This window comes from Rana temporaria, chromosome 11 (genome assembly GCF_905171775.1).
Source record: "Rana temporaria chromosome 11, aRanTem1.1, whole genome shotgun sequence".
NCBI classification, from domain to species: domain Eukaryota; kingdom Metazoa; phylum Chordata; class Amphibia; order Anura; family Ranidae; genus Rana; species Rana temporaria.
In genome coordinates, this window is record NC_053499.1 from 52,532,209 (window position 1) to 52,545,322 (window position 13,114).

General features: G+C 41.4%; 1 protein-coding gene across 1 annotated transcript in view; it reads left to right on the forward strand.

Annotated features, from left to right (window-relative positions):
- The window catches only part of CRACR2B (calcium release activated channel regulator 2B), a 70,429-nt gene that overhangs the window by 39,642 nt on the left and 17,673 nt on the right, over positions 1-13,114 (forward strand). The window contains exons 6-7 of the mRNA XM_040328521.1: positions 806-896; positions 3,847-3,942. Coding sequence (XP_040184455.1) covers positions 806-896; positions 3,847-3,942 — 187 coding nt within the window. The remainder of the gene's footprint in view (positions 1-805; positions 897-3,846; positions 3,943-13,114) is intronic.

The following is a 13,114-nucleotide window of genomic DNA, read 5'->3' on the forward strand; positions in this document are numbered from 1 at the left end:
TCACAAAATTGAACCAGTCCAGTAAAACCTGTACTTTATCTTTTGCACTGGTTCCCCTGGTATAAATATGAAATTAAAACTTTCCACCACAGTCCCCCCTGAAGTTCATTCTTGAACTTATGTCCTCCTTCAATGATTTTGTACCCACCCACAACAGCCCAGAAGCCCCAACCCTTCCCCACCACCACAGCGGCCTCCTCTTCCTTTCTTGAACACGCCGGAACCCATCATGGTAGATTTGAGATAGTTCTGGTGCCTTTGCGACTTCACATCCGACCCACGAGAGTCTGTACTGCAATGTTTCATCGCCCCTTTGCTTTGGAAGAGCGGAATTCCAACATTGATGGCGGGATCCAGGCATATCTAGTCCTGTAACTTGGGAATATGATGTAATAATTGTAATGATTGGATTAATACAAGTTTCTTCTCTGTATCGATAAATGTAACCCTTTTTCTCTTGATCGCACCCCTATCGTTTGCTTTAATTTTTATATAGAAAAAAAGGTTTTTATAGCTTATTTTAATTATTTACATGCGTTTTTAATTTTTCTATGACACTTGTTTGGGTACAAAGAACCTGTGTGATGCTGAAAAAAATAAAAGCCTGTGGACATAAGCCTTTATAAAAAATCAGCCATACAGTTGTCTATAACAACTGTATTTTAAAAGTCAGAAATAATTATTATTCTTTTAATGTGCACTTTACTTCATGTGGGGCAACAGTTTTTTTTTTTTTTTTAACAACCTTCTATTCACAATCCATGTTTTTTCACATTTCATCTCTTGCAAATTATTTGTAATACAGGAAAGAAACCGATCACGGAAGAGAGGTGAGAAGTCTATATGAAGAAATGGAGCAGCAGATCAAAATAGAGCGAGAGCGACTACAAAGGAAGGTATGATGCATATGGGCTACACAGGCAGAACTGTTGTATGTAAAATGTAACCCACTCCAAGAAATGTAGTACAGTATAAGCCATATGAGGGCCCCCCGTACGTTTGATGATCTGGGTCCCTCGGAGTGTCTACAAACTAATAAAGATGACAAATACGTACTGTGACATTTGTCTGGTTCTATTTGTTCTGGTAACATTACAAACAGGGTAGTAAAAGAAGTGACTTGGAGAGCAGAGGTAAAATAGGCAGCTGTACTTGTAGACATACCCTAGTTTTCTGTGGAGTGAGACTGACTGTTAAACCCCACAGCAAGAGTGTATGCACCTATATGGTGAAACAATGACTAAAGTTAAAGCGGAGTTCCACCCAAAAGTGGAACTTCCGCTTTAAGCACCCCTCGCCCTCCTTACATGCCACATTTAGCATGTAATTTTTTTTGGGGGGGGGGGGTGAGGGCTTCGGTAGGAGTGGGACTTCCTGTCCCACTTCCTCCTTCTCTCCAGGGACCGCCTCAGCCACTTCTCTTCTCGCCTTAGGCGGCCCTTCCCTTTAGGCGATCTCCAGGTCCCAGGAGATCGCCTGTCCACTCATAGAGCGCAGCGCGACTCGCGCATGCGCAGTGAGTGCCCGGCTGTGAAGCCGAAAGCTGTCACGGCCGGGTGTCCACACTATGAATGGAGGCGCCAGCTGGGAAAGGGGGGGGTGAAGAGAAGCGGAGCTCTGGGCGGCTGCGTCGATGGACAGTGGAGCAGGTAAGTAAGTGTCTGTTTATTAAAAGTCAGCAGCTACACTTTTTGTAGCGGCTGACTTTAATAAACACTAAAAGGCTGGAACTCCGCTTTAAGATGAACTTCATGCAAAGAAAAAAGCACAACTCGTATGTATGATATTCATTAAATCCTAACTCCATCTTTTATTTCATTTTAAACAGTTTGCTTGGACCAAACTGGCCCAAGAGAACTACGGTATATCTTTTTTATACAGTACAGGACCCAGGCTGCATATTCATAGACCCTGGGTTATAGGCTTGTGCCTTTCAGGTGATTTGACACTGGCAAGCTTTTGCAGGCATGCCACTGGGAACCTTTCACATAACCCTGCCCCCCTCCGTAAGTCCTTCATTTTTTGCTAGTGTTTTAAGGTAATGGACCTCCACTGCATCAACTACATAAAGTATACTTCATGTTCTGGCAGTGCTACGGGGACTTTTGGTCTACTGCCAGAACAAAATTGAGTCAGGCTGAGTTCTCAGCCATTCACAGGAAGCCTTGTATTTTAATATACTAATACAAGGCTTCCTCTGATTGGCTGAGATGGAGAGGCAGATGACGTCACAATCTACACTTTAGCCCTTCAAAGGAAGCCTTGTATTCAGTTTAGTTTTGCTCTGGCAGCAGACAGGAAATCCCAGTACTGCTACCTGAACATAGTGCTGTATACTGCATGTAGCTGAGGCTACATTCAGTTTATACAGCATGAACAGTATCCTTAGCAATTTACTAAGAAAATAGTTGGTTTCTGCCAGCTTAGCCCATACTATTTAAAGTGAAAGGAAAGATGAACTTAAAATGGTTTTAAATTGAAACTGCCATTAAACAATAATGGAGGTTGAGATTGCTGACCTCTCCGTTTTGAGAACGCCAGTTCTCTCGCTGTCATTTTGGTTCTTTGGCTTCAAAGGTGTCTGCTTTCCAGACCCAAAAATAAATCTAGAGAAAATTAATTCTGACACTATTTTTGACATTTACAGCAAACTTTTACTCCGGGCCTCAGAATCCTAGTCGAGCCTCTAGTTTTTTAGACAGAGGCCTGCAGTGACAGCGCCCATACTTTCTGATGACAGGTTCACTATCAGTTAATTTCATCAGTATTGAACAACATATACAGTGTATATACATGAATCTATCCTGATATTAATTTGTCCTAGTCTACTGCACAACAGCTTTTAGACTGGGAGAGGGTGAGACAACCGTGCAATCCAGTCAGATCTCTATTGTTTTACAGAATATTGTTGGTCAACGATTTGTAGAACAAGCGAGAATAGCGATGATAAGATAAGTGTTCTGTTTCCTCTTCACTGTCTGATCTCAAGCTAGGGAATGGGATAGGTTGTTGACCAAGATATCTGTTTTAGAGAAAAGTGGTCTCCAATCTGACTATTCTGTCTGGCAGGGGCTTCTGTATCACAAGATTGGTTCAAAACTATAAGAAATCTATAGCAGGAAAATACCGTTGATGTATATGTATTTCAAGTGGGCTTAGCTGTTTGCCTTGAGACCAGCTACAAAGAAACTCAACTTTTTTTTTTTTTTGCAAAGCAGCTTGCTAAAAAAGGTGTAGGCATCAATGCAGGAGAAACAAAAGCACATATTCAAAAGTCAATCTTGCTGTCCTTTTTTATGAAAAATAATCCCACCTTCAAGGCTACACACCTTTTCTATATAAAGCCATTCCCAATAGACCCACATTGTGTTTAGATCTCCACCACACCCAGCTTTTCAGGCACGCATGTCTTAACTCAGCCTACGCCATTGCCTATTACATGAAATGCACTTCTCAAGCACTTATAAACTATTCTCCTGTTCTCCTCTGGATCTCTGAGGCTCTCCTTCCTTTTACTGGGATTTCCCAAAACTCCACTCCTAGGTATTGAACAACCTTCAGGTCAGCATATCTCAGAGAAGTGAAGACTGTAAGAGGATTTTGCTAGACATAAATCAAATCCCTAGATTGTATCTGACAAATTTACTAATAACTATGCAGTGCCGATGTCTAACTAATCCACTCAATATCGATCCTATCAGGTGGGTTCAAATTATTAGTAAATCTAGCTGTTCCAAAGGAAAATCTAATTGGTATGTGGCCAGCATTAGACAGGGCTTTGTCTTCTGTCAAAATATGTTACCATGATATCTGATATCTGACTGATTACATTGTTCTTATGTGCAGGATTCCACCAGACAACAGGACAGACAAACCACTTTGCAGAGGGAACTAATGAGGAAGGAACAAGAGCTTGAGGGCATCGTTCTGCGACAGCGACAGGTACAGAGCACCATCTCCTATTACTCCTATTCCATATTCCAGTACTTCCTCTTATTCCTTGAATTGTCAAACGATACCTGTGATAAAGAAAATACTGGGGGTGCTGGCAGTGCTGTTTATAGATCTGCAAATTCCCATTCCCTGGCTATCTATGACCTCAATACTTTCTGACCCCTAAGATAACATAAGATAAAACTTTGTCATTGTGTATATACAATGAAATTTATCAAGGTACACTTTACACTTTACAACAGCAATATTACAAAAAATTAATAAAAAATTCAACATTTCAACACAACCAAACATACTAACTTCTGAAAAACACAAGCCCACATATCTATCCTTAAATATAGCAAACATATATTTTAAAAAAAAGTAAAAAACTATTCACATAAAATACCTAAAAATCTGCACCTGGTGGGTTTATAGACAAGACAGCCCTAGGGGAAAAAAGTGTATAGATCAAGCGATTAGTGTGGATTTTAAGAGTTATATATCTTTTTCCTGACTTTGATGGGGCAAACATGTGTAGTGCCCTGCTTCTATTGACTAGTGTTATCAGTAGATTTAGTGTTATCTGCTTTAGCTCAGAGTGATTGTGTAAATTGTTGCTTTTGTCCCAGTTTAGTTGTGTTGTGCACATTTACCACTGTGCCTGTAGACGGCACTGTTGTCACAGGCCAGTGTGAGAAACGCAACAGGCTAAGTGCATTGGATATCTTTTCCCCAGAAACCGCCCAATTGGGAGCTTTTTTGTAGCTGGGCATGCTGGGGAAGGATATTTAAGGGGTGAGAAGCCATGCGATTGCTCTCTCACCTCGGGCCCAGTTGGCCTGAGGATGTGCTAGAGAGGAGTTCCGGCCTCATGGCTTGCCAGGCCTGAGGCTATGCTGCTGTGTTTGCCGCAAAAAGGCCCAGAAGTCTGGCTGGGCATAATTAACGGAAGGTGGTCCTGTGCTGTTTGTCCCGTGGGAAGAAGCCACTCAAGCAGAGAACACTCCAGGGAAGGACCCTTGCTGGAGAGGACCGGGTTGAAGGCTGGTATCTCAGGAAGGGCCTGGTGACTCGTTTGAAGGATGCACTTGAGTTAACCTACTTCACAGTATTGCCGGATGGCTTAAAGGTTCTAATACTGTGTAGCTCATCTATCTAAATGACTGCTGGCTAAACAATCCTGTGGCAGGTGATTATCCAGGAGTTTCTACTTAGCACTCAAGTCTGTGGCAGAGACTTGGTCCGTGCTTCATACCAGCTGCTAGGTCGGTGTGAGAGGCCTATCCGGTTGTCGCAAAGATCCAGTGACTGGAGCTGTTATCTTCTGGATCCAAGAAAGTATAAGTGATCTGCAAAACAAAAAAGAAATCTGAGCTTCCCCTAACCCTCTACCCTCTTTCCTACTAAAGGTGTTGAATACAGCATTAAGAAAAGGAATGAAGTGACTGGCAATCACATTTATATTCAAATTCCTAACCTAGACTTGGAGTTTTGATACGGTGAACAGTGGGGTAACGGCAGACCCAAACCTAATCCAGCAGCCCCTACGGGGGTATTGCTACACATGCAACTGGTGAAGTCAGAGGCAGCGTTAACATCAGATGTGCTGATCTTCATGCTGGTTCTGGTAATCCGCAATGACAGCCTCTATATTTTCTCAGTCATGTATTCTTTAAGGCCATAAACCTCAGGGTGAAGACAGAAATGCAGACAATCCGACTGTCATTCGACATTTTTTGTCTTTATTGTAAAGGCAAAGGGTCGCATTCTGCAACCATTCATGTTAGCTTCTGGTTAGAGGTGGGAGGGGGCATATTTGTAGACATTAGGACGAGAATTTTTATTTTCCAGCATTACAGAGATCTGCCGTATAGAGATTGGTAGGGTCCAGTCCCTGACTGGTTTACAGTAACTAATTTAATACATAGAAGTTGTTCATCTTTTTGTAAGATCCATACACTCCACACAAATTAAATGCAATTGTGTGTCACTTACCACAGCAGTGTTTACAGCTTACATTGACTTGAATGCTACGTGATCACCCATAGCTGTCCAAGCTTACATCAACTCTGTTTTCCTTTTAGATCTGCCATCAACTACATAATGCAAGGGCCCTCCTGACTTCATACATCAGTAGATTGCTTAGTTCTGTTGTCATATTGCATTGTTTTGGCAGATCTAAAAGAGATTATAAAGCGATTGTGCAATCTGATTTTATAGTTTATGACCTGGTTTGAAAGCCAAATCTGAAAGATCAGGCATATTGGTGCACAAGCCATAGTCCTATAATTTTCCTGAGACAATATAAAAAAGTATTGTGGTGTCCAAAGGTGGATTGCCTATGGGCAGTCACTCACATCCAATAATGACTGTTCACAAACCACAAAGTGAGTTCTTGAAGCTGGCCATACATGGGTCAGTTTATTTCATTCATCCAGCCAGTTGCACAAAACTCCATTACCCTCATCCACACATTTAATGTGGATAGTGGAATCCCCCTCCCACTTAGTCGTTGGATGAGGGAATCTTCTCTACTGTGTCATTACATTCTGACAACGGGGAGTCTCCCCTACTGTCAGAATAGACAGATCAGCGCTGCAGTCTATTGCCTGCTGCCCTGATCTAGCAAGATATCAACAGGAAAGGTGAACAGAAGTCGATTGGTGGATAATTTACTTCTGTTCATGTACAGTGGCCACACATGGATCTAAATTAGGGTGGTCCCTGTTGAGCTGGCCACATTTCGATCCATGTATGGCCAGCTTTACTTGCTTGCTATTGCTTCCCTAAGACAATGCAGCACTGTGGCTATATATATCCTTCTTTCTCACCACCATTGATTAAACAAGAAGACTTTGTGCTATCAGAGTGTTCTGTTGGACCGAACAAGATATTTGAAACATGTATGAATATTAAACATTCTCTGATCCCTCTGGCTAGCCTTTCACTGGCCAAATACATTGACAAATGCAATTATTCCATGAGTTTATATTCCATGCTGTACTTAAGCATTCTTTCATTCATTCATTTATTTATTCAAGAAAATTTGAGCAGATTTGCCCACTTGCAATCTACCTATACTGTAGAGACACAATGCATTTGCAATGCTTCATCCTAGCATAAAATAGGACGTTTCCATGTTTTCAGATACTTTTTCAGCGGAACTTCACTTAAAAGTGAAAACTCCTACTTATTTTTCTTCTCTCGCACTCTTATACCATTATTGAGTGTTTGTTTTTTCCTTTCTGTGAGAAGGTACCTATTTCTGACAGGTACCCACTCCCACTTCTGCTAGGCTTGAATAGCAGAGGTTGGCCCCCAGATTGCCTCCCTGCCTGCAACCTCCTGGAACCTGTGACGAGTCCCAGGAGTCTATGGGATCAGTACAAAAGTGCAGCACATCTCATGCATTTGCAGTGGGGAACCAGCTGTGAAACAGCAGGGAGTCACAGCTGGCTTTCCATATTCAAGATGGTGGTGCCACGGACCCGAATAACAGTGAAGGATTGGCTCTTGTGGTGACAGCGCTGGATACCTATGCTAGTGAGTGTTTATTTATTAATTAGCAGCTACATTTTTTATAACAAATGACTAATGTTCTTCAAATATTATTACAGGCTTTTATTATTATTAACATTCCTTTAAAATATTCTCTGTAATCCATTTTCTTTGTCTACTATGTTTGGAGGATTGTACAATTAAATCTAGTCTTTAGACTTCTTTGCATTTTCCAGTTGTTGTCAACTTCAGTATGCATGACTGGTACTTGCAAACAAGGTAGAGGATACCTGCAGCTATTTAGGAACTAGAGAAATAGAGTTACCGCTCCAGATGCGTCTATGGAAACAATCCGTGTCCTCTCAGAAAATCCCAGGTGCCGGCAATGCACAAAGCAAAATTAGAAAGAATGTCTGGACTGTCTTAGTCATAGCTGTGACTAAGCACTAATCAATAGTGTGAAACGCGTCGGCTGCATTCCCTATTTTTGCTGTGATGTGTGGTGTTTAAAGTTTTTTTTTTACCAATAAAAGGCAACCGAAATGTTTTTTCAGAGTGCGGCTGTCCAGACATTCTTTCTAATTTAGCTATTTAGGAACCATGCCAATATTCAGTTCAATTGTGTTTGGAGCTAATTTATAAAAACACCTGGTATGTACATTATTTTTTGCTTGGGTGCACACCTAGATGTTAAGTCGAGTCTAGGTTCATTCTTGCTTTGTACTGGAAATAGTGAAAGGCATCTAAGGGCATATTTATAAAGCCGTGAAAATTCACCAAACATTTACAGCAGTTGAATTGTTCATTGTAATTTAAAACACATAGTTCAGGAACAGGCAGAAATGTTTGATGAATGTCACGTTCATGGCTTCCTAAATATACCCCCCAGTTTTGGAAATATTATATTGATGCTGAAATGGTGATCTGAGCGCATGTGTTTGCTACGAGCTCTCTGGTAACTGTTTTGAAAGTGTTTTTACCAAGATGGAGTCCCAAAAGAGAAACATGTCTGAGACCAAAGTTGGCCTGCAGAATATTCACAAACATCTGGATTAGGTTGAGTCAGCCCTTTTCTCCTATGGCTGCATGCATTGGTAAGCTGCAGTTTGGAGTCAGCATACATACTGTATATTCAATCAATGTGGTCCCACCTGGATAATTTGAAGGACAACCACTGCCTTAACAACATCTGGATGTAACGGGACAATATCCAATCCACGGTTCAGGATTTATTTAACACCCTTCTTAACAAATCACTTATTGAAAATGATAAGGTGCACAAAGCCCTGAGCATCCACAGCTCCAATCTGTAGAAACCATTGGACATCCTTTTGTATGGTCAATTCTTTAGACAAAAGGAAGACATCATACATAAGTCAAGAGAGAAGAAGAAATGCCTTTTTAATTTTTTATTTGAAAGGGTTAACAATGCTGCTCTGACAGATGTGTTTTGTTGGGTTAATGTTTCATTTTTCTAATTTTAATTTATGTAAGGAGGTTTTTTTTTTTGCTTTAGCAAACTAAATATAATTTATTGAGTGTTTACATCTACTTTTTTTTTTTTAACAATAGATTTTTATTGAAAGTATTTACTTAACAGTACAGATTAAAATTGTCACATTAATCCTTAGTAACCAACCGAGTTACCTTGGTTCATACGATTGTTCTTATAACAATACAGTACTTGGTAGCCTGTACCAGCCTACCCCTATCGGGTTCAATCTGTAGGCATGACTAGGCCTCCAATTGAGTTAACTATTTGTATCATAAAATCATAAAGAAACAGAAAATGTATACACATATATACATACACATACACATACACATACATACATACTGTAAACATTGGGGGTTTAGCTTAAGTGGTAAATGCGATTGTTAGCGAGTCCACAGCAGCCAGTTGTAAGATTTAAGGGCATGGCAGCCCATTTTTATTAAAGGGAAACAAAATAAAAAGTCCATTCATAGGATTCCCACGCAGGGGTTCTTCTCCAATACAGTTCACAAACACAAAATGCCAAGCTTGCTGGCTCCTAGGCTTACTTCAGCCTGGCTGTACCTGTTAAACCTTGGCCCACTCCTGGCCTCTACAGGATTCTCCAGTCTGTTGTCTCCCCGACTTCAGGACTTCCTTCAGCCCTTCTTGGACTCACTAGCCACCCCAGGTCTACTAGCCTCTCAGTCCATCGGCACAAAGTCCCCCCCACACAAGGGATGTAGTCTTGCAGGGTAGACAGACAGCTCCCCACACACAGGTCTGCCTTGCAGCAACAGCCAGCTGCACACACTCCACCTTCCTCTCCACTCTGTTCTCACCAGTCCCTCATTATATTCACCTGGACACACAACCTGCTGGCTAATCACAAGATCTGGACACAGGATTGAAGATCCCATCCCGCCCAAGTCTCTGTAGGATCTCCAAACTACACAGCCCCATCCAAGCTTAGAAAAACCCGGAGAAAGCTGCCAAAACAGTTTTCTCCGTTTAAAAACTATGCTGTGTAGTCCTGCAGTCCGCTGACATGCAGATTCTGTGTCCGTTTTTGCTCCCTTTTCATAGTGACTTGGACTCTCACTATTACAATACATACATACATACACACAGAAATTAAATGAACTTAACAAAACTTGCTACACAGATCAATAAAGTAGGTCCAGGATAATACATTACAACTGGGGTAAGCATATATATGACTTTGACGTATTTCAAACTTGACAATAGATTAAATATTACACTCTTAAGTATTTGGATGCTCTAGGATGGGTGATCCAAGCTAACCATTTCTTTCTAAATGTAGTAGTGGAATAATTTTTATAAGCCAGCATTAATTCGTATTGGGCCTGTATATTGATTCTAGCTATAATTGTCAATAAGTTGGGCGCGTCCTTGGATTTCCACGGGCTGGTTATAGTGAGTCTTGCTGCTACTAGTGTGTGGAATACAATTGTTCTATATTCTTTAGGATATATATCCAAATTGATACCTAGTAAAGCTGTGGCATATGTAAGGAGGGTTTTAATATCATTAAGTGCTCTTATTACAACTCATCCAAGTCGTTGGGGACCTAAGGACTGTCAGCAGTCTTCCTCTTTCTCCAGTAGTCCCAAAGACCTGCCTGCTACTAGGGAAGACCGGGTTCTTGTTTTCAGGGTGTATTTTATCCCCCCAGGTATATCTTACCCTTGGCAGAACTGGCATTGCTGGTCCGCCATGGTGAGGAGGAGACTACAGTTTCTTCTTTGTCTTGCTATTCCCACACACCCCCCCCTTTACCATTTATTTTTCCACTTCCATGGGGTATTTAATGAAGGCCCACCTTGCATCCGAGACACATTTGCCACACATTTCTTGTTTTATTATGGTGAAAGGCAATTTTGGGTCACTTCAGGCTTGAGAAAAGGAACGGATAATTAAAAAGTGTCTGAACATCCAAAGCCACCCACATCCAACTCTGTTAGCATTTCAGATAAAGTTTAATGGGTAAACCCTCAATAAAAATGTACTATCTAAAAAATAATAATGCTAAAGATCTGTGGATGACATAAGCAAAGAAGACTGTAGGTACACAAAGTGGACAGCTGGGATATATGCCTCTGATAAGAGCACACCTTCTATAGTAACTCATTCAGGAAATGCCTGTGATCTCAGGAATTCCCCTCTGTATTTGAGCAGGAACTCTGCATGCACCTTTTTTTAAATTCTTTAGATTTTTTTTGTGGCTGCCACCTCCTATCTATGAGCCCCATAACTCTTCTTCCCATGTCTGTTAAATTAAAATGCTTGGCTCATACAGGGCCATGCAGCTAGCTCACTTTAGGCTGGCCACTGCAGCCACTCCTATTTATCTTCCCTACACTGTCCTACCACACCATTCTCCCTGGAAAGTGACGTGACATACACTATATCATCAAAAGTAATGGGAACGCCTTGCTTTACACGCCCATGAACTTTAATGGCATCCAAGTCTTAGTCTGTAGGGTTCAATATTGAGTTAGCCCAAACTGAAAAAGAGAAATCACCGCTCTAGGATACTAATCAGAAAGTCTCCTGACCTGATCCAAAGCCACGGGTGCTGGCAATGCATGCAATGATGCAAAATGAAGGACAAACGTTCTGGACAGCCGCACTCCAAAAATAAATTGCTTTTATTTTAAAATCAAAAATACACACAAAAAGCATGCCACAGCAAGCGGGGTAAAAAACTTGCGCGTTTCACACCAAACTTTTTAGTGCTTATTCATAGTTTACATTGAGTTGGCCCACCCTTTGCAGCTATAACGGCTTCAACTTTTCTAGGAAGTCTGTTCACAAGATTTAGGAGCATTTCTATGGGAATGTTTGACCATTCTTCCAGGAGCATTTACGAGGTCAGGCACTGATGTGGACAAGAAGGCCTGGCTCAGTCTCCTCTCCAATTCATCCCAAAGGTGTTCTATCTGGTTGAGGTCAGTCTCATTCCTCCACCCCAAACTCGCTCATCCATGTCTTTATGGACCTTGCTTTGTGCACTGGTCCAAATAATTTGGTGGAGGGGGGGTTATGGTGTAGGGTTATTTTTCAGGGGTTGGGCTTGGCCCCTTAGTTCCAGTGAAGGGAACCCCGAAGGCATCAGAACACCAAGACATTTTGGACAACTTCATGCTCCCAACTTTGTGGGAACAGTTTGGGAACTTCCTGTTCCAACATGACTGCGCACCAGTGCATAAGAAAGGTCTATAAAAACATGGATAAGCAAGTTTGGGGTGGAGGAGCTTAACTGGCCTGCACAGAGTCCTAAACTCAACCCGATAGAACACCTTTGGGATGAATTAGAGCGGCGACTGCAATCCAGACTTTCTCATCCAACATCAGGTCATGACCTCACAAATGTGCTTCTTGAAGAATGGTCAAACGTTCCCATAGACACTCTCCTAAACCTTGTAGACAGCCTCCCCCGAAGTTGAAGCTGTTATAGCTGCAATGGGTGGGCCAACTCCAATATTGAACCCTACGGACGAAGACTGGGATGCCATTAAAGTTCATGTGCGTGTAAAGGCAGGTGTCCCGATACTTTTGGTAATATAGTGTACCTGGTAACTCTGGTTTTGGGGGAGCATGTGGCTCGCTCCTTTCCTATCCCATTTGACAGCACTAGTGCTTGGCAATTGCCAGCTCTGACTGCCAGCATTGCCACGTGATGGGCAGAAGAAAGCCCTCAGCCCTGTTTAGGCTCCAGGTTGTGACTTTTAATGGGCTTTGATAGGCAAACTGAGTGTTGGCAGAGCGAAGGAAAGGAAAGTTTGTTCAATTGCACAGCAGAAGTGAAAAGGAACCTTTTGTATGGGCAAAGTACAGATTTACTTTAAGCTTGATATGAACTGGTATATCTTTTTCAAATGACGAAGCATTTTTTTAATTTCAATGGCCAGAATTAATTAATATTCTTGCCAATTAAATAAATAAACGGCCAAGTGCTTCACACACCTAAATGCATCCAAATGCGATGGCAAAAACCGGCGTGCTAGTAGAAAAGCTTTTACAAAAGCCCTGGTGTGCATAAGACCTAAACCTTTAAAACTCCTTTCTTGAGTAAAGTGAAAACATTTAACTTTTTTTTTTTTTTTTTTTTTTTTTTTTACATCTGTGTATTCCAGTTTATTCACTTAAAATGTATATTTGTTTCCCCAGTTCTTTCTGTAA